Raw genomic sequence first — 23,383 nt, forward strand, 5'->3', positions numbered from 1 at the left:
ATGTTACCTATTCTAATAAAAACGATTTTAGGATATTTTTATGATGGTATATAAGTTCTGCCTGCGACTTCGTCTACGTAGAATGACGAAGATTGATAAAAACTATCCTATGTTATTCTCCGGGCTTCTATCTTTGTACCAAATGTCATCTACATCGGTTCAAAGGTTTAGCATAAAGGTAATAGACAGACTGACAAAGTTACTCTCTCATTTATAATAAATAATAATTATGTCGTAACTACCTAACTGTCGTAAGATAAAGGAACTATTAAAAGTACTTATACATATAACTTAATCGGCCAATGTAAGACGTCTCTTACATTTAACTTTCAAACGCATATTTCGAAATAAGTAAAAATATAATGATGTGGTCACTAACACAAAACTTTTAAAACTGTAATCAATTACGTTTGTGTCCGTTGTAGGAACAGGAACCTTCCACGACATACATAAAAGTCACTTGCGAGCAATAAACGTTGCACGTTGTAAAAAATATATAAAATTAAAGAATTATTATTACATTATAATTGTTCACGTCATATTAATAAGAATAAATACAAAAGGTACCTATTGTAAACCATAAACAACATAAAACACATGTCAAAACAATGTTTGGGTACATCACTACAATGCCAATCTAAGTTACATGATATTGATATAACATTTTACCTCCTCTATTTCCTGCCAGTAAGCGCTGTCAGTTTCATCACAAACAAACAACTGAAATTCAATATTGCGGATCGTATAAAATAAAAACAATACCTTCCGTATTCAGAACTGACAAAAGCAGATTCATCCCGCGCTTGTAGAATTGCTATTATTTGCTTACTAAGTACCTACCTACCAACCGCTGGCCGATACTGTGTTTTGTTTCCATGACTTTATTTGAATTGATGCATTGATCGGGAATCCTTTAAACCTTTAGAATGCTGGTGGAGTTTGAATTCATTCCAAATGCAATATATGCTCGTATTTTTAACATTATACCTATACGTCATAATATCTACTATTGAACTGAAAAATAAGGTATATTTCATCTAGGTACATCATAGCTGCTGCATTGAAAAAACACCCTATCACCTGTACTAATGTATTTACACCTATGATGACGAAATAAAATTATTGATTGCTTGATATGTGGTTTGCCGAGCCAAGCACCACTAATGAATATAATTTTTAAGAAAAAAAAACCGACTTCCATGGGGGCCGATGAAAGATTATTGTAGATGGTACACTATGTAGAAAAGGAGGTAAAACCACCCACTTTTCTACTAGCATTTCGCTTCTGTATAATGGCTCCTCTACAGGATGGGCCAACGCCGGCCACTCCAAGGGACGCAGCCATGCGCTAGAATGAGATAGCAATATCACTTGCTCCCTCTAACGCATAAATGCGTCCCTTGGAGTGGCCGGCGTTGGCCCATCGTGAAGAGGAGCCATGAGGGTCGTAGTTCTAGCCTAACCTAATCCACTCCTCAGATAGCAGTTCGGTTCTGTGCGGCTCGCAGTTCGAACCTAATCAAACCCACTTTTCAAGTAGCATTTCGTTTCTGTAAGGCTCGCAGTTCTAACCTAACCTAATCCTTGTTCGGTTCTGTGAGGATCGCAGTTCAAACCTAACCTAACCCACTTAATGGCGCATGCCGTGCGGTGTACGGGGATTTAAGCGGGAGGGGCTAGTAAGATTGGCATCATCGTACTTTATACCTACAATAATTTTATGGTAGGTAATCATAGTTGTTTATTTAGTTAAGGTATCATAGTGGTTTTCTGGGTCAAGGTCCGGGTCCGAGTCCGGGTCCGAGTCCGGGTCCGAGTCCGGGTCCGAGTCCGGGTCCGAGTCCGGGTCCGAGGCCGGGTCCGAGTCCGGGTCCGAGTCCGGGTCCGAGTCCGGGTCCTAGTCCGGGTCCGAGTCCGGGTCCGAGTCCGGGTCCGAGTCCGGGTCCGAGTCCGGGTCCGAGTCCGGCTCCGAGTCCGGGTCCGAGTCCGGGTCCGAGTCCGGGTCCGAGTCCGGGTCCGAGTACGGGTCCGAGTACGGGTCCGAGTCCGGGTCCGAGTCCGGGTCCGAGTCCGGGTCCGAGTCCGGGTCCGTATCTGGGTCCGAGACCGGGTCCGAGTCCGGATCCGAGTCCGGGTCCGAGTCCGGTTCCGAGTCCGGGTCCGAATCCGGATCCGAGTCCAGGTCCGGGTCCGAACCGGATCCGGGTATGACTCCGAGTCCAGGTCCCAGTCCAAGTCAAAATCGAAATTCGTAATCACCAAACGTGTACCATGCGTCATTGAAGAGTTCTGTTCTGGTCATCATCAGCAGTTTCACTTCATCAAATGCGACAGTTTTTATTAATGTAAATGATTGATTTTATGATGAAAATACAAAAAAATCTATACGTATGCCTTTAATATTTGAGGAGTTCCCTCGATTCCTTATGGATCCCATCATCAGAACTCGAGCTTGACAAAAATGTGGCTTAAAATCTTAACTTGCTTAACAACGTAACGACGAGGACAAATCGCCAACCGTGAACTATGCGTCGTTGAAGAGTTCTGTTCTGATCATCATCAGCAGTTCCACTTCATCAAATGCAACAGTTTTTAATGAAAATGCTTGATTTTCTGATGTAAATACAAAAATCTCTATACGCATGCCTTTAAGATTTGAGGAGTTCCCTTGATTCCTCATGGATCCCATCATCAGAACTCGAGCTTGACAAAAATGTGGCTTAAAAACTTAACTTGCTTAACAAACATAACGACGAGGACAAATCGCCAACCGTGAACTATGCGTCGTTGAAGAGTTCTGTTCTGATCATCATCAGCAGTTCCACTTCATCAAATGCAACAGTTTTTAATGAAAATGCTTGATTTTCTGATGTAAATACAAAAATCTCTATACGCATGCCTTTAAGATTTGAGGAGTTCCCTTGATTCCTCATGGATCCCGTCATCAGAACTCGAGCTTGACAAAAATGTGCATTAAAAACTTAACTTGCTTAACAAACATTACGACGAGGACAAATCGCCAACCGTGAACTATGCGTCGTTGAAGAGTTCTGTTCTGATCATCATCAGCAGTTCCACTTCATCAAATGCAACAGTTTTTAATGAAAATGCTTAATTTTCTGATGTAAATACAAAAATCTCTATACGCATGCCTTTAAGATTTGAGGAGTTCCCTTGATTCCTCATGGATCCCATCATCAGAACTCGAGCTTGACAAAAATGTGGCTTAAAAACTTAACTTGCTTAACAAACATAACGACGAGGACAAATCGCCAACCGTGAACTATGCGTCGTTGAAGAGTTCTGTTCTGATCATCATCAGCAGTTCCACTTCATCAAATGCAACAGTTTTTAATGAAAATGCTTGATTTTCTGGTCTGAATACAAAAATCTCTATACGCATGCCTTTAAGATTTGAGGAGTTCCCTTGATTCCTCATGGATCCCATCATCAGAACTCGAGCTTGACAAAAATGTGGCTTAAAAACTTAACTTGCTTAACAAACATAACGAAGAGGACAAATCGCCAACCGTAAACTATGCGTCGTTAAAGAGTTCCGTTCTGATCATCATCAGCAGTTCCACTTCATCAAATGTCACTTTTTTGGGTGAATATGCTTGATTTGTTGATAAAAACCCAAAAATCACTATATGTATGCCTTTAAGATTTGAAAAAAAAAAAAAAAAAAAAAAAAAAAAAAAAAAAAAAAAAAAAAAAAAAAAAAAAAAAAAAAAAAAAAAAAAAAAAAACATACAACCGAATTGATAACCTCCTTCTTTGAGATTTGGAAGTCGGTTAAAAAACGTTCATACTGAATAATACTTATCTATCAGACTTATAGTAAGAAGGTATTAGAATAACTATATTTTTTTTGGAGAAACCTCCTACGTTATAAAAAATCCATGGAAAAGAGCTGATACTCTTCAAACTGCTGGTTCGATTTATATCAAACATAGCTAAGAACCACTGCAAGGAAACTAGCTTTAACGTAAAAAAAAGAGCTAAGTTGCCACAGACAGATATGCAGACCTTCGCGTCAAACATATGACACCCCTCTTTTTGCGTTGAGGGTTAAATAGTAGTTTAGTTAGAGCATAAAATATTTCAAAGAATATATATGTGTTTATACTTACTACTTTATTAAAATAAAATAGTGTTAAACTATTTGAAATTTAGTGTTTATAATTATGTTTTATTTAAGAGATAATTTCATTTCATTCATTCTGTTTAAACCCAATAGGTTTTCTGCACATGCATAAATTAATTTAATTAAAAGCACATTTACAGTTGTAAGATGCTTTACGGTTACAATAACCGCGGGTCACCGTCCATACATGGTGTTTAATAATTAAAACGAAGCAGGAGAACAAACTGCATGAATCGTAATTTTGGACGTTAAACACATAATGTTTCAAGTCGTTAGGCGGCACGATTTATACTGCTCATCAATATTCCTTAAATACTAAATACTGCGGCCGTTTAGAACACAGTCAAGACAAAATGTATTTTACCCAAATAACCATTTTAGGGTAGGTAAGTAATTAGTTACGATAAATAACGTGGCGTTAAAATAATATTTAAGTATAAATGGTGCTTATTTAACGTTTAAGTTGAATACATTTGTTACGCTACAATTTCTTTCACAGTTAAATTCAGTTCAGTTAAACAGAACACTATTTTACTTATATATCCGTTATCAATAATTCAATATAATATTAAGTAGAAGATGTTGCATCCAATTACCGGGCAATACCGGATGCTGCTCTAATAGTCAATTACCTTACTAGGTACTATTGACCCGGAATCCTCTTATATGTTACTCTGGCTACGGCGTTTTAGAGGTAACAGGCGTTAACATCGGTATCTCGAATTGTTATATTGCATCATCTATCTAAAGGTATACAATACATATCCAGGCACGCAATCTTGTACCGATTTTATATATGTATGTATGTATGTATATACTCTTTATTGTTCAACACAAATCATAAATTTATGGCATAGGATAGGCAGTACAAAGGCGAACTTAATCTTTTAAGGGATTTCTTCAAGTTAGCCTTTGAGTAGGTGAAAATTGAAGAATTGACAAATACTTATAGCACTGAGTAGGTACAATAGACTAGATGAAAGTCAATAAAATTTAAGAGGGCGAAAAAAAACAAAATAAGATAAAAATTATAACATTTTATTTTCCCATAAACATTTTTAAGTTTTACACGTGAACTTCTTGACCTTTAACGTAAAACAATATATATCGGTGCTGCGATCGATTTAATTTCATATATTAAAGATCAATATGTTTGGCAGCCTTTACTACATGCGACTAGTGTGGCGAGGGATCGGCTCGGTAGAGGAAGGCACAGTGGGCGGCAGTATGCGGTTGCTCGAAGCCGCGTGCGCCACTGCGTTGCACTACGCCGATTTGGTGCACGGCGCGCTTGCAGACCAGGGCTACTATGACAACCACGGTAAGTTAGCAAGAAATAGAAACACTACAACCATTGAACGGTCATTCTCAAAAAATGTGTCTGCGGTCTATTTGCCGCGATCACTACAAAATGTATGAAAAGAGTCTTGGGAATTAGACGCAACCGCAGACATATTATTAGAATATGACCCTGAAAGTCTGAAACCATTTGTAAACCTGATTGATTACAATAAGGTTTACAAATGGTTGAAATGTTTTGTCAACAGTAAACGATGGTACCGCATCGTTTTCGGTGCCTGATTGCTTTTTTCTGATGATGATGTAGTTGTAATGGACATGTTAATATTTTTATGCGATACTTGGTGGTTAACACGAGCACGGGCAGTCAAAATGTATTGTTGTCTTGCGTCTGTACTGCATGGTGCGACCATAATAACATAACCAACACATGATTAGGACGGCCGCCGCAAGCTACGGCGTCTAACGGCCCTATTCTAACTTTAACACTAGAGATCATCTAGAGATGAATAAGATACGATATCGAGAAGATATAGTCATTTGTAAGTTAGATATGTCAAATTTGACATTTGCGCGATTCTGGAGATACTCTTGAACGATTTCCTCAGATATGACTTAGAGATCCAATTCACATCTAATAGATATCTTACGCTATCTAAAGTAAAAGTGACATTGGTTGCCCGAATTGCGCTCCAAAAGAGAACTAGTTGATATCTAAACTATAACGTATCTAGTACGTGTCGTCTCTTGTGAATATCTTGAAGTTCGAATACGGCAGTAAGCAAACTGCCTTGTAACGCTATCAACACGCCTTTCACTCCATTTGCGGGAAACTAGCCAACCGACGTGCCAACCACAATACAGCAAATATACACACATTATGCTACAATTTCTACAGTCAGGAAACAGGAAATTTACCAACAGGGTAAAAATATTATAATTTCTAAGTATGTAGGTAATTAAAACAAAAGTCAAACAAAACACAATAGGTACGCAATTTAAAGAGATAGATTGAGATTGGTCCCTAATTACTTAGTTCACAGAATTATAAAAAGGTATATCTTATAAAATGTTAAAATTAAGCATAGGTACGTTACGACACACAAGTTTACGACACACACACGTGCGGCACGTGGTTTTATCTCCTGGGCGTGTGTAATCACTTTTGTAGGTAACTTTTAGAATTTAGATCGAGCATAGTAATGACGAAAATTCGCGCTTATGTACCTACAACGCATTTACAAAATATAAATAGGTAGATGGAAGTCAATTTCTAATAAAAACAGCTTTTATGATTTGGGCCGCTGTGCGCGCCTAAATTAAAAAACATGCGACCGTATAGGATAAACTAAGTATGGGAACCGAGTACTTTTCCTTTCTGCGGAGTCTATGTAATTGAGTCTGTGTCTACTACTCGTATATCACGTTACCGCTTACCACCAATTAGCTTGTACATTTTCAGACGTGTAACATAAACATGGAACGTTCTAAGTGTTACTTCACCTTATCTGGGGTCTAATCTGTCAAATATATCTGTAGCGTGTAAAATACTCATTTATAACGTTGTGGTCCATTAATTCCTACAGTTGTTTCTACTCATATATTTTCCGTAGGTTGGTAGGTATATGTATACCTAAGTAATAAATAATAGTCCTTAAGATAGACAGTGATTACGTTTCTATTTCGACAATTATTCGACGACAATTTCTGAACGTAATTTACGTGCCTATTTTGTATCAATTAAATAAATAAATACGTACATAACTAATGTCGTTATCGCCTTTTCAACGGATAAAGTAGAAACGAACAAAAGAACAAACTTTTATTTTATGCATAGATCCTAGAACTTCTTCATTATTAAGGCGGAAAAAGAAAGATTTTATTCAAGTTAACCGTAGCTTGCGGATTTATTTTACATTTTAAACCTCTAAGGATTGCCGCTTAGCTGGTATAAACCTCAAGATAATGTTAACGAAGGATTACAAGGATAATTTGTATGCAGGTCAAAACAAAACGACGGAGGAGATATGCACGATCGTCAACAACTTGGAGTACGTGCGCCGCTCGTTAGCCGAGTACGACGATGAACACATGTAAGTGCGAAGTGGCGCAAGTGCGCTTATAGGTTGAGCGAGGTACGAGTTACATGCTTGAGCACAGCCAATACATATGTGTGGGTATGCGAGTATTTGTGACAGAGTTGAGTGGGTAGGAATTTCCTCTGTGAATTAACGGGTACGAATTATTAGTATTATTTAGAGCCAAAATAATTATATTTAGTATTATAAACACCGGTCATTGTGGCACTTTGGGGGAGGCCTATGTCCAGCAGTGGACGTCCTCTGGCTGATATGATGAGGAGGATGATGATGATTAAAAACACTATTTACACTAGTCACCCGTCGTACCTATAGTAGGTAGTTATTGACTGTCAAACCACAATCACAAGAGTATTTGATACTTACCTTAGAAATATCTCGAGTACCTACCTAATATAACAACGTTGGTGTGTTTTTCATTAGGTAAACTTTACCTTACTGTATATAATACTTTACCTGGTAAAGTATTATGTGAGATTACCTACCTATTGAGAAAAGCTTGTCTATGGAAAACCTATTGTCACATATCTCACGCAAGTAAGAACAAGGACAAAACTAACAAGGAGGCCGATTCGAACAAATATTTTGATATCTCAAAGATGTCATTTAATTATCATTCACTCGTAGGTACTAGTCCGTACATTTATTGCAAGAACAAGAGCAAGAGGTACTGGCGAATGATTACAAAATCACCTACATCATATTGATGTCAAAGTGTAATTTTGAATAAGGCTCAAGGACCTTCAAGGCTCCAATCAGAATACCGGCAATCAAACGTAGTATATAAAGTCAATTAGTTCGACCCCTTGCCTTGCGTCTTCTCACTAATTGTAACCCGACAGCGGGTACACATGCCACTGACATCACTGTCCTGAGGGGCTACCGCGAAAACCGAAATTCGCAAATTGCGGGGATTTTTCTATGTCACTCTAAATACGCCGTCTTTGGAGTAAAAGAGAAAGATTCCCGCAATTTCCGAACTTCGATTTTCGCGTTTATAGCCCTGGACGAGGCGTAATTGCGTATACAAATACTCTGAACCGGTTTATCAAAGAACTAGAGTCCCGACGCGGCTTTGCACGGATTACACAAAACCTTAACAAATTATAGCTACACCTAACACTACAAGAATCATCCTATTGATAGGTGAAATCCGCATGAAAATCCGTTCAGTAGTTTTTGAGTTTGTCGCAAACATACGTACACACAAACAGACAGACGCGGCGGGGGATTTTGTTATATAAGGTGTAGTGAAGGTCAAACGAAAGCAAACTCTAAAATTGAAATTCTACTGATGAATGGAGAAGATAGTAGGTTCGTCTTCTTCTCTCTCTCCCTGAGCGTAAGCCAGAGCGAGATGTATATGCGTGCCCGGGACCTCGAATATATATTTTTATTTAGTTATTTTTCCTTTCACCTAATCATAAAAAAGTAATCGCTGAGTCTCTCAAGCATAATTTGCTCTATGTTGTTTTTTTTTCTATCCAGCGAAAGTCAAAAACACAGGATTCGATTCGCAAAAGTCCCTAAAGAATAAAGGCCTCAAAATTTGTAATTAAATTTTTGGCAACCGTATTGTGATCTAAAGCTCTACGAATTTTCAAAAACTCCGTCCTCTGAGCCTACTGCACCTTAAGTAATTTACCTTCCTGAAACTGACTGGACGTGCTTAATTACAGGAAAATTAATTATAAATATAGGTACTTTCAGGCCGGATTTAATTGGTGTTACATTACAAATCATTAAGAGCTTTTACCGTAGTAGGCCAAGAAATAAGAAGTTATAGAGGGAAATGCGAGGAACACAATTTTTGACTCCGTAACTTTGTTTGGACTAGTTAGGAGGTGAACATATCAAAAGTCCCCGGCCGTAGCCCCGGTGCTGGGGAGGAGAGGGGGGAAAGAAGGTCTCATTTTTCGGTTTTTCACTAATATCTTGGAAACTATGCGTCTTAGCGACATGACTACTGAGACAAACCAAAAGCTGATAAAAATTGTTACAAGTTTTATTCACTCAAGTTTTTCGATATCTTGAATAGTTTTTGAGATATCCGCTCTTGAAAGTTTATTTAGGGCTTTAAATTTTATCTTGATATCTACATTAGTGAAGCTGCTAGGCCGAGTTTGGTATCATTTTCGTATAAATCGGGGATGCTGAATTCATTTTTGGTATCACATTGACACCATTCCTAAGAAAAAACATATAAACTTTAAACAAATAACTTTTTTTTTTAATTCCTCTTCACGCTTAAACCGCTCAACCGATTTAATTGAAATTTGGTATACAGATATTTCGAGTCCCAAGACAGGACGTAAGATACTTTTTATCTCAATAATCATCCTTTAAAGTTGTGAAATGGAGTATGGGGGGAATTCAACTTCATCGACGAAACTGAATTGCTGAGGTTCATACTGCTTAAGGTAAGGTTTGAAGTCATGTTAGGTATCATTTTCATCTAAATCACAGATGTATACCATCCTAAATTTCACCTAAACCGGTTCAGCGGTTACTGACTCCCCATACAAACTTCCACCCCACTTTTCACATCCTCAAAAGATGCTTTTGGTTATAAAAACTATCCTATGTCCTGTGTCGAGACTGAAACTATTTCTGTACCAAATTTCAACGAAATTGGTTCAGCGGTTTAAGCGTGAAGAGGGATTTTTAAAAATATATATTTTTTTAATTTTGTTTTTACTTCGGAATAGTGTCAATGTGATACCATAAATGAATTCAGCACCCCCGATTTATACGAAAATGATGCCAAACATGGCCTAACAGCATCACTGATGTAGATATCAAGATAACATTAAAATCCCTAAATAAACTTTCAAGAGCGTCTATCTCAAAAACTATTCAAGATATCGAAAAACTTGACTGGATAAAACTTGTAACTAATTTTATGAGCTTTCGGTTTGTCTTAGTAGTCATGTCGCTAAGATGCAAAGTTTCCAAGATATCAATGAAAAACCGAAAAATTCGACCTTCTTACCCCCCTCTACCCCGCAGCACCGGGGCTACAGCCGGGGACTTTTGATATGTTCACCTCCTAACTAGTCTAAACAAAGTTACGGAGTCAAAAATTGTGTTCCTAGCATTTCCCTCTACAACGTTTTTTGAGCATTCATTTCCTGACCTATAGTTATAAAGTGAACAGTTGTAGATAATAGCTGTTTGCCCTGCAAGGTGTATCGGGAATGGCTTTATCTACGTGATAAAATAAGTGTCACTTTTTAACACCATGTGATTGAAAAAGACAGACAATGTCAATATCACGCTCCTGTATAAGCGCCTAGAATTGGCCAAGTTAATTCTGCACAGATTTTGCAATAACAACATCTGAAACTTTAAATGAACATACTCGTACATAAGGCGTTTATTATAGCACTTCCACATTTCGTTTCGTCAAAGTCGGTACAGAAATACCTAGGAACTGGAACTATGACTCTGGGAACATTCATTCATGAGCTCAACATTTATGTCATAATTCCATATGGCATCCATAGGGCTGATTTTGACGGCACGCGAACTCGCATGCGGTTTTTGTTACATTGCGGACTGTTGGTTATGTCCAATTCAACCGACCTATCAAAAGCCGCAATCTAATGAAACTCGCATGCGAGTTCTCACATCGTCTAAATGAGCCCTAAATGTTAAGGGCGAACGACGAAAGCGCGCGTCAACTAGTGCGCGGGGCGCTTGGCACGCTGGACGCCCGCGCGGCGCGCGCTGCGGCGCCGCTCGCCACACGCGCTCGCCCGCCTCTTCGCAAGGCGGTCTTCCACCTCGCCTGGTCACCGGATACTCTGCCTACGCCGCAGGTAAATCGACCTTTAACTTTATGATGCTCGGAAAGATGTATTAATTATCCCGGAAATTAATTACGAAATGTCTTCGGCACTCGAGCTGTAATAGATTCTATACTTGCTCACAATGTTGGCTCTATAATACAATCACATAGCAATCAGCTTTCTCATCGCTGTCTGAGTGGTCACGCCCGACTTACTGTCAATCAAACCATCGGATAGCCACTGCCTTAGACTTGAACTAAAATCTTATGAGAGTTCGCGCGCCGTCTAAATCAGCCCTTATTCGACAGTATTTCCCTTACTGCAACTCCCAATTTCGCCCTACAACATTTACGAGTAGAATGTTATATTAACAGGCCATAACCCCACTTTTGGAGTTCCTGGACCAGCATCTCTCGTCACTGAACACGTGGCTGTTGCCGCGCGCATTCATCAGAGCCCTGGCGGGCTGCTGGAGCGCCGTGCTGAAGGAGGTGTCATCCCAGGCTGACGCCGGTGGCGCCGAAAGACCGAGGGTTTACCATTCTAGACTGCGGGAAGCGTTAGACTTGCTAGCGGAGTTTTTCCACGCTGAAGGAAAAGGTAAATTATTAAAAGATTTAGCATACGCTTGTGGGTTAGCGGAAATCGATGTGCAGGATAGAGCGAAGTGGAAGGAGAAAAGTAGGAAAGCGGACCCCGTCAAAGTACGGAACGCTAGGAGGATGATAATGATGTTTAAAAGATTTTGCATTATAGTTCTGTGTTTTTTCTTACTTTACATCAAATTCAAATTCTTCGATAGTTATACTCTTATTTGCCATCCAGCGGGGGAATGTGGCCAGCATTATGGGCACCCTTCCGCAGGGATCGGATCTGGGGGACTATTTGTGTTAGTTTTAATTTAGTTTTTATTTAATTGTAAGTTATTTTATAAGGTTAGATTTAGATGTGTTAAAGTGTATTTTTTTTGTGTAACTATTTTTTTGACAATGGATTAATGTAAGTAAAATAATTAATAAATATAATAAATTAATAAAGCCCCACGCACAGTCAACCTCTTATTTTATTCTAAATGTTCAGTAAAATATCACGATTTTTAGTCTTGTTAATTTATAAACATGTTATCATTTATCAAGGTGCTTTGATTTCTTAAGATCAAATTTTGACTAAGACTTTGTTAGTCATTATGACCGTTGCACGATTGCTTGGTTTTTAACAGGCCTACCGATGGCGGAAGTTCACAACGCAGATTGGGGACGAGTGGAACAAAGAATGCAGTACCATCAAGCTCCGACTGATGAGCTGCTGGAGCTCTGGCTTGCAGATAGGCTTGCAGAACAGATTCGGACACCACTGCCGTCGCCTTACGGATCAATATTAGTCAGGTAGGCACTATGTAACTAAACTAATATTGTAATAAGTTTTTTTGACCAAAAACTCATTTTGATATCAGCTTTTATGTTGAGTGCGTGTTCAGATATTTTTGACACCTCGGCCGCTCCATATCTGATAGCATCTTTCCGATGACAATGCTGAGACAGTGATCACCATTACCACGAGGAAAAAGGGCTAAATGCATGCAAGGTCTAACGTCGATCATAATATGATATAATTATTATTGGAGTACATGTATAATTAGTAGGGATGTACCGACTAGTCGCCGACTAGTCGGGAAAGCCGACTATCCGGCCACATTTGTAGTCGGCGATTAGTCGGCGACTAGTCGGCAAAAATGGCCGATTAGTCGGCACTTTATTAGTGAAAGAATACCATATGTTTTATGTTTATTTTACTAAAATACCTTATCAGGATGCATACGAAAACTTTTGTTCATATAAATAATTGACCGTTTGATCGTTATCGTATGTCGGTAGGCTGGTGTTTTCCTCTACAGGTCGATCTCAACTGATTCTCGTGTAATTTCATGTGCAAGTTCGACAGTTAATTATTTTTATTGTTATTTAGTTTTTTTTTAATGCTAGAACCATGAGGAAGTGTTATTGCAAAATTTAGAGACAGACAGGGCTCGTGAGGGCTAGACGTTGCTCGTGAAGACGCTGACCACAGGGAATAGGTTCTTAACTGGCGACTTCATACGGAAATAGAGCCTTGGAAATACCTCCTACAAGCTGTACTGACGGTCTGCTCAGGATCGTAGAATAAAAGAACTAAAGACTGAAATTGAACGAGGATTCTTGTGATAGGTCTTTGAACCTGTAGAGAACACCTTTTAGCTAAGCTAATATGATGAATAGCGCAACAAAAGGAGCAAAACTATTGTATTTCACCTGAACTTATACGAAACTAATGATCTGGCCGACTAGCCGACTAGTCGGCCGACTAATCGGCCATTCGAGCGCCGATTAGTCGGCTAGTCGGCTAGTCGGCCAAATCAATAGTCGGTACATCACTAATAATTAGTAAAAATGGTTTAAATTTTTATAGGGTATACTTCAATCACGACTCATTGTCAGTAGAAGTGCTATCAGCTCGTGATGTCATACCATTGGACCCCAACGGCCTGAGCGACCCATTTGTCGTTTTAGAACTGGTGCCTAAACGACTTTTCCCGAAAGCTCACGAACAAACTACTAATGTTCAAAAGGTTAGTCATTGTTCAAGTGTCTCTTCAAACTTAATTTCTACCGATCTAAAATATTTTCTGAGAAACCCAATTAAATCCAACACTAGAAGTGGCTTATGGATTAGTAACTTCAGATAGCAATCTAAACTTAAGAGTTTCAATCCAGTAGATATTTATGAAAGGTAGCTTCCCTGTCTAACATAAATAGAGCACGATTTCCGATACCGAAAATTATGTGATTCTAACCGAAATTACCTAAAATATAGTGTACTAATATACACTATATTTATTGCGATTATTTAATAATTAGTATGGTAGGCATATTTTTCGCTTTTGTCTCAAGCCGCATCATCGGAGTTTTCAATACAATACATAATACCATACTGATACCATATTATATCGTAAAGTGCGTCGCGATTATAACATTTAGTTCCTTATTAGTTAGGTTCCTTATCCTGTTCAAGAATATTTCCTGTGGTATTATCTCGTCACATCAAAAAACTTATTTTCAAATTAATTTCGTAGAAAACCCTGAATCCAATATGGGACGAGTGTTTCGAGTTCGCGGTGTCGCTGGAGTCGTGTCGGTCGCCTAAAGCGGCCCTGGCTTTGTCCGTGTGGGATCGCGACGTGCTCACCGCTGACGACTTCGCCGGCGAAGCGTACGTGTCCCTCTCGCGGATTCCTGGGGTCAACAGCAATGCTCCTCCTGACCCGCTGCGTCCCATTGAGCTGCCTCTCATGCAACTACATGATAGAAGTAAGTACCTACCGCTTTGTATTTTAGAAATATTGACAATTGATAGCCACAGTAATCGAGCAATGCTTTTAAGATTTCATAGCGATACGATACTGGTCTACCAGTGTCATAATAAAACATCATAAGAAGTCATGTGCCATGCATCTTAAATGTAGTTAACGTTCAAAAATATTCAGCGCGATTCTGAAACCGCACGAGATGCAAATATTCCAAATTAACATTTACAAACTTAGGAATATTTTACCACATGCCTGAAATTTTACGCGAATGTTTCTGCAGCTTCTAGAAAGTCGACAGGAAACTTAGCTTTTTGCGGCATTTTAATACCTACTTATAAGTAAATCATTTACTAAATAGTCTAGTTCAAAATGTGTAAATATTTCGTTATTTATTCTTTTAAATATAATATTTTAAAATGTGTATTACAATTGGTTTTTACAGATCACCCCATATTGCAAATTTTGGAATCACGCACCACAGACAAGGTTGCTATAGACTTCGTCAAAAAACAAAAATTACGATTTGCAGAGCAGTAAAATAATATGAAAACAATATCAATATTATTTTGTTATTTACTAAATGAAGTTAATTTTATTGAAATTTCTATTGACGCACAACGTCCATTATATAATGTCGACAATATATTAAGAATATTTTACAAATTTTCAATACTTATGAGATCATATTTATTTATTTATATAAATATTTATAGATTAGGGGAAACAAATGGTGGGTTGTATTTTAATACGTCTAGTTAACTGATTTCTAGACTTTTTTCAGTTGCAGCTTGATATTTAAAAGTTTACTACTAAGAGAAATGTTGTTATTACTTTAATAACATACGTACCTTTGTAATAGTGGTTGATTTAAAACCCAAAAATAAATGGTATTCTGCGCTTTACTTCCAAGTACTTATGCGTTGTAACGATTGCCCCAGATATTTGCCAAAATTGTATTTTTCTTTTTCTCATTGTTATTTCGTTCCTACTTATACAGAGATGTCGAGCGCATCAGTATTAATGTATTATATACTTACTACAAAGACTGTAATTCTTCATTCACGAGAGAATTTTATTGTGTACGTGTACCTATAATTAGTATGCACCCTCGGAGCTTATGTCCCTAGTCGTAGTCTCTATTAGAATTCCTGACCAAGTACTTTAAGACTCGTCGTTAGACATTTCACTATCGGTTCTTTATATATGTATACCCGCTTTATACTTAGCGCATACTGAAAATTCCTGGACTGGCCACTTAGAAAAAATAAGTCGTCTCATATATCAGTATCCAGAAATTTTCAGTATGGCCCACGTATTAGGCACATCTACAATGAACACTACAGGCACTTCTTGTTATTATTCACAAACTGCACTGAGCTTGATATACATAATCGTGGCTTCCTTCCATATTTGGTCACTTAAAATATCTATTTTATTACGCACTTTTACTCTTAAGTGAACCATTCTCCAAATATGTATGAAAAATATTTGAACAAACTCCGCTTACTTAAATAATAATAAATACCTCCACATGATACACGCAAAAGAGCTTTGTGTCACACGTAAAATATCTATCCGTCATCGTAATCTATAATAATGATTATTTACATTGTCTCGACGACTGATTTTCATCGTTAGTGTAATTATTGTATGAAGTTATTCAAAATTTTATAACTATATGTGAAAATTGTTTATTGCGTATGTATACAAGTATACCTATTGTTATTATAGAAGAAAGTGTATTGATGTGTACTATAATATAGAGAATAATAAAATTCATATTGATTATACCTATACTATTTAACAAAGGAATAGTTTTACGTCACATTAACAAGGATCTATATCGTGTCAGACTACTCAGTGTGTAGAAAATGTGTTACCTAATACATGTGCTTAGCTGTCAAACTTACCTTAATTATAATAAAAAAGGTAGGTATATTATCCAATATTTTCTTACTTCAAGATAATTTAACGATGAATTTGAAATAACCAAAAATACAGACATTTTAAGATGATTTTTACAAATAAATCATCAACGCCTTTTTCAGGGTTGGATCTTGCCAGTACGATACCTAATAAATAACTTAAATAAGGCATTAGACAGTCGACATATCCAAACAACCGAAAACCATATCACTGAGCTTTTAATCCCACATTTGTATCTTTGTAAGAAACAGAAAATGTATTATTAAATCTAAATTTTACAACTTTTGAATAAAATCAAGACCATTCCATGAGTCAATTATTTAAAAATAGGCTTTTCGAAGTTAACATTCTTTTACATTGAGCAAACATATTTTGGATCAAATTTTCTCGCCACAATGAGCTAAGCTTGTAATGTATGTACATGAATAAGGTTTTTTTGTGTAGCTCTTGCCAAATGTTTAAAGGGTCTGGTTGTTAGCGAAAATGGAAAGTTATAATAGGCTCATTACTCGAGTAGCATAAATACTAATCCGGGAAAAGTTGTGCCCACAGGAACACGCGTCCAGGATTTTTTTTGGTTGTTCAAACATACCACCAATTATGTTCACAAAGGACAGTTGCTTTATGTCAAGAAACTTGTAATATGCTTTATCAACGAAAAATTCAAAATAAATGTGCAAATAATCCTCAGGGGATCTCATAATTAATTTAACGTAAGTATAAAAAAGCGAATTTCAGCTATCTAAAAAAAATTCATTAATAAAATGGTTTATATCCACTATTTTCTATTATTCGTTTTTATCTTGTAGATGCAATGCAATTGTTTACTTCTACATTGATTGATTCCCATACATTTTAATAAACGTGAAAACCTTGTACGCACAACTCTTCCCAATCATATTACAAAATAAACCACTACTTTACAGATGATTGTACTTTGTAATACAAGAAGCATGTTTTAGACACTTCCTGAAAATCGTCAGGGAAATTGTTAACCCGTTTGTGATATAATTTGCCGTGATGTATGTACCTACTGTAAACTATTATCAACACTTGTGTTCCTGGCTTTAAATAAACTCTATGGGTGAACGTTGTTTTACTGATTTATTTATTTCACTCCTTTTATAGAAGATTACTTTCAAAACTATTTGAAATTATCTTTTTAATGACGCTAAACTGAAGAAGATTTCAAGCATTATTATTCAATAACTGCAGACTGCGGTACAATTATGTTCAATGTACAACAAGTTTGAAGCAACCATAGACATTCAGCACCTAAAATATCGACATTACTAAAAAATACCTAAACTATAATCATCAAGTCTACTTCACTGAATCGTTATCTAGATATTTTAACTTTCAAAGTGGCAAAGATGTATTGTATCTAACAGTCCCTGCGGCGCGGCGCTACGATTCATTTATTCTACTCTTGAAAGGAGTAATGATAACAAATCGTGTCAAGTATCAAATAGGAGCTTCGTAGTGACGAAATTTTAAAATGAAAACAAAAACCACACAATCATTATAATTATATCTGGGCCAGGTAAGGGCAGTTAAAATCTGGAAAAGTATAAAAATATTACAACACATTTTTAAACGATAAAAATTTACTCGTCAAAGACAAGCCAATTACTGATCCCGTTTATGATGAAAATGTAGAATCCCTCCTTAATAAAATATTAATGTCGTTTGAGAAACATGTTTCCTGCCGAAAGAGAGACGAATATGTGACGTTCCTTGCCGTGCTCAAGCGTAAGCGCCAACCGCCATAAGGCACGCAGTGCAAGTACCTTTACCCGTTGGATGTCACATATGAATAATCTTTGTACTTACCTAGGAACAATAGCTACAAACCACTCCAACACTTCCCGGAGCAACACGTCCCATATTTATTAAGTGTTCGCCTCATATTGTTTACCCTGAATTAAGTGGATCATCGCTTAATTAGGTCAGGATGTCCCGTCGGAGGGTCAGCTCAAATGTGTTTGCAACTGCAATATGTTTCTCTTCAGCCTTTCGCGATCTTCGTGAGAAATTACGAATTTTCGGATTTTGTAACGGCTAGTAATGTAGGTATATTTATAAACAGGAATCGGTTTTGATTGATTGAGTGTATTAAACAAAATAAAGGATTATTATAATACCCTGTTATACTTATATGGTATATGGTATGCTGTTCATACTTATATGGTACCTATATATTTTAAAACGCATTATAATTTTATTGTCATTTTGTCAAACAATTATGGTTTAATACACTAATTGCTCTTGTACTCGTAATGAAATCCATTAGAGTGGAAATGGACATTGCATTGCGGTTATCCTCACTTTGCTTATTACATTTTCACATTTTTGAATGTTGTTTTTGTACCTTAGGAATATGACAGTATGACACCGACATGATAGCTATCTCTGTAATCCTTTCCCGCTTCGAGACACACCTGAGATTTATCTGAACAATATGCCTCGAAATTGTGCATTAAGAAAGATCAAAACATGTAGCTTATTCTGCCTGACTTCGCGTTCTTTGCGCTACCTTTTATTTACATAAAGACATTACGTCCGTAGGCATAGGGTGACGCAAAAGGCAGACAAATTAGATTGTTAGGCTGTGATCGTCATAGAGGATTATGTTCGTGGCTGTACCCAGGCTTTCTTAGGCTGAACAGTATAGCCTGACCTAGAAATCCTTCTCGACTTTCCGTAATCAGAGAGCGCACTTACACAGTTCTTATGAGTCTTCGACTCGCTTGTAATGGAATGGCAAATCTGATAAAGTTACGCGGGTTGTCGATATTTGGATGAGTGATCATATTTATGTATTATATTTTTTGGAAGGATAATTGAGATACATTAGAAGGGTGTGCAGGTGAGTTTGAGTGACATTGAAATAATAATCAACAATGAAAGTATCCTTTAGTAATTTATATTATTAAGATTGTATGTGCATGAAAGTATGGTCTCTCTATTCTTAATTTGGTAACATTTAACCCTGCTGGGTAGTAAGTAGTTAATATTTATTTTTATAGTTGTATTGCAGTTATGCTACATTGATGTAGGTACAGTCAGCAGCAGAAGTCGCTATACACTCCAGGTGCTCAAAGAGAGGTAAACGTTTAAACTGTCAAAAAGTTGTTGACTGTCATGGTAGTATTTACTTGTGAGCGCTCAACGTGTCACAAATATGTTAACAGTCGCTATTCATTAATTTCTACACTTACAACAAGTCATTGATACCTTAGCTGTCAAAAAACCAATGGTATCTAAGCGGCCAACGTGTCAAATATATCTGAACAATATGGACAAATAGACTTTAAAGCATACAAGTATGGTCGAATATTGAATGAAAGATAGCCATGCTAATTTCAGGTAAAGCGTTTTGACAATCATCGAAAGCAGTACAGTCTTGTCATCACATACCTACATCTATCTCATGTTTTGCCCTTCAACCATTTGACAGGAGCCTCTCGGTCATTTACTACAAACTATTTCTTTTAACAGAATCGTCAAGACGAATGACACATAGCAAAATCTAACTGAAGCCGAATTTAGAGCCAATTGTCAAGGCACGTTGTGGTCTCAGTAACAGGCGTTTGCTTTTCAAAGTAGAGACCGCGGGTTCAAATCTCAGTCGTACGCACCTAGAGATTACAGCTTTTTATTTCTTTTGGGTTTCATTTTTATTATTAATTTGTGTCTTCAGGTTTTATGTTAATTTCGCATTAGTTTATATAATTTTTGAAGATATGTCAGATGTAGCGTAATATGTACGACTTTCTATCAGGACTTTGTAGGTTTGAACCCGCAGTAAGCGTTACTTAGATAACTCCTGTGGGGAATGCCATTTGATATTTACCTACTGCAAGGTTGGATACAATTATTTTCTCCTTCGTTCTTTGATCGATTCGGGGCGGGGCATCGTATTTTAGTAGGTACTACACAGGTTGGCCCATTTAGATCGGTCAGTATGGGAAAATCTAAAACTATAAGACATACACCGATCTCTTCTTAGGAACCATGTCATCGATTTTAGTAACAAGAAAAACTGCATTCATACATTTAAAAAAAATGTATGTAAAATGTATTGAAAATAAAAACCGGGCAAGTGCGAGTCGGACTCGCGCACGAAGGGTTCCGTACCATAATGCAAAAAAAGGCAAAAAAAAAACGGCCACCCATCCAAGTACTGACCCCGCCGACGTTGCTTAACTTCGGTCAAAAATCACGTTCGTTGTATGGGAGCCCCAGTTAAATCTTTATTTTATTCTGTTTTTAGTATTTTTTGTTATAGCGGCAACAGAAATACATCATCTGTGAAAATATCAACTATCTAGCTATCACGGTTCGTGAGATACAGCCTGGTGACAGACGGACGGACGGTCGGATGGATAGACGGACGGACGGATAGCAGAGTCTTAGTAATAGGGTCCCGTTCTACCCTTTGGGTACGGAACCCTAAAAACCCTAAAAATCTTCGAAAATTTACTAAATGAAATTAAAGGACATGAAAACAATGCATTTTATTAATTTTAGACATCATGTTTCATAGTAACATTTATTGCTTAAGACCTACACAATCGATATCTAAATAGAAATAGTCTTAGTTTTATTTTTCAAAACGTTCGGGGTTTGATTCCCGAGCTGAGTACACATTTTTTTTTTAATGTATGAATGCAGTGTTTCGTGTTACTTAAATCGATGACATGATTCCTAAGAAAAGATCGGTGTATATCTTATAGTATCAGATTTTCCCATACTGGCCGATCTAAATGGGCCAACCTGTGGCCACCCTGTATAGTATGTTTTAGTACAATAAACGGGCTAAATAAATATATTAACATAGGTATATAATATGCTCTACGGTTTGGAAGAACAGCCGGATATGACAGTTAAAATAAAAAAACCGATCGTTCTCGTAGAACCTACTTATTTATTGTCTAAGTTTGACACTTAACGATAAAATACTTCTTTAAGAAAGGAGGTGTCAATTCGTAGTGCTACAGTATTTATTTAAAAGTTAAACAGATAAAATGTTGATGCTTAGTTACCATTGAAATAACAACTGCTTAGCAACTGGTGGCACCCTGGCTGCTGATGTACGTGATTGGCAGTGCGTGTAGGTATTAATGACAGCAGCTTGATTTGAGTGCTTAGTTACCACTGACGTTTTAACCGTTATTGTCATTGTGATTAAATAAGGGTGTATGTGTTAAAGAAAAACTCAGAAGTTAAGGTATATGTGACGAACTGAAAGCCTACGTGAAAATGACAACTTAGATGTCCTTATTTTTGTGACGATTGAAGTGTATATGTTTTCTTGGACACCTTGCCCGCTCAGGTATATCTGCTGCTGACTGTACATAGATACCTATATGTAAAGTGAGCATAAAGAATGACTCACGCTAGACCAGGCCGTACCCGGACCGAGGCGTCCGACATGTCATTTTCTATGACGGCTCGGCTGATCGCTGATCACGTGGCACTTTCCATAGAAAACAAAGCGCCGGAAGCTCCAGCCAGCCCCGGCCCGGTCTAGTCTAGCGTGAGTCGTCCTTAATGAAGCCCAAAGATTTCAATATAATCCGACACCAACCAGACCAAAATAAACTTTTGTACCTACCTAATGGGCGAGATAGGTACATACATAGACATAAGTAGGAATATGTTGGTACTATACTGAATGCAAAATGTAGTCCGTAGCGGCGTAGCGGCAGCATATTTGCCATCATACTTAAAACAAAAACGCATCTCTACTATAATAATTACGGTTCGAAATCGAATGACTAGAAATGAATGTCAAACAAATGGTTAAACAAAATAAGGCGTAATGTTATTTTATCGGATTTTTTAGGTCGCTTGATCACTAGGGACAAGTGCCCCTGAGGGGCAACGGCGCTATTACCTACTATAAAAAAAATACAAGTAGACGATATTGTTTAGTTAGAGTTAGCTCAAGAAAAGTCTGCAGCGATTTTGATAGCACACGCAGTGCAAGCGTTGTTTTAAACGACAAACTTCTATAAAATTATAACGTATTAAATAACACTTACACTGCGGCTATCAAAATCACTACAGGCTTTTCTTGGTCTAATTCTAGAAGCATTAGACTCCGTCTATGTGAACTCTGCACTGACTTTGATAGTACGAAGTGTGGTAGTATCATTATAAACGTCTTATGTTATGACTTTATGAGTACGTTTTACACATGTTATCTAGAAAGAGATAGGTAGACTCTATCACCATGAGCGCAATTGACATATTTGACTAAAGTAAATAGTGCGCTTTTCATAAATGTAAACTCTTGGTCCATATGTAATAAGGTCGGCGATTTTAAATACTTAATGCCGTTGAACGTCACCTTCGGGTGTAGGACACGGGGCCCCAAAGTAAGATTTTTACGAAAAGTTCTTAAATTTAAATTGTTGTTTTACTTTTTCTTTCAGACTTTTAATGAGCCATTTGAGATTGGGAGTATTAAAATTATGAAACATAACACGATTAATACCCCCTTACCCCCCCGTTTCACTAGTAAGTAAAAAATGTAAAGTAAACATTAAATTAAATCTAAAGGAAAATTAAATTTCTTATAATCAGATAAGAAAGTACCAATTTATGAAGGATTATTTAATATAAGTTATATAAGTATAGCTTCATTAGCGCCGCTCTTCCATATCAACTTTGTGCATATGGCCCAATTGCTAACATACGATAAAATAGCTACCAAAATGTGTTAATAAGTTCTCAAATTGAGCAAAAAGGGGCAAGAAAGGCGGAGTGG

General features: G+C 37.3%; 2 protein-coding genes across 2 annotated transcripts in view; one reads left to right on the forward strand and one right to left on the reverse strand.

The window, feature by feature from the left end:
• Nucleotides 1-15,893, forward strand: part of LOC134668995 (BAI1-associated protein 3) — a 116,142-nt gene extending 100,249 nt beyond the window's left edge. Inside the window, exons 17-24 of the mRNA XM_063526512.1 lie at nt 5,308-5,468; nt 7,449-7,539; nt 11,204-11,366; nt 11,711-11,936; nt 12,556-12,721; nt 13,782-13,941; nt 14,446-14,680; nt 15,122-15,893. Coding sequence (XP_063382582.1) covers nt 5,308-5,468; nt 7,449-7,539; nt 11,204-11,366; nt 11,711-11,936; nt 12,556-12,721; nt 13,782-13,941; nt 14,446-14,680; nt 15,122-15,216 — 1,297 coding nt within the window. The 3' untranslated portion in view covers nt 15,217-15,893. The remainder of the gene's footprint in view (nt 1-5,307; nt 5,469-7,448; nt 7,540-11,203; nt 11,367-11,710; nt 11,937-12,555; nt 12,722-13,781; nt 13,942-14,445; nt 14,681-15,121) is intronic.
• The window catches only part of LOC134668991 (multifunctional methyltransferase subunit TRM112-like protein), a 246,289-nt gene that overhangs the window by 70,016 nt on the left and 152,890 nt on the right, over nt 1-23,383 (reverse strand). The window lies entirely within an intron of this gene.

Source organism: Cydia fagiglandana, chromosome 11, assembly GCF_963556715.1.
Source record: "Cydia fagiglandana chromosome 11, ilCydFagi1.1, whole genome shotgun sequence".
Lineage (NCBI taxonomy): Eukaryota > Metazoa > Arthropoda > Insecta > Lepidoptera > Tortricidae > Cydia > Cydia fagiglandana.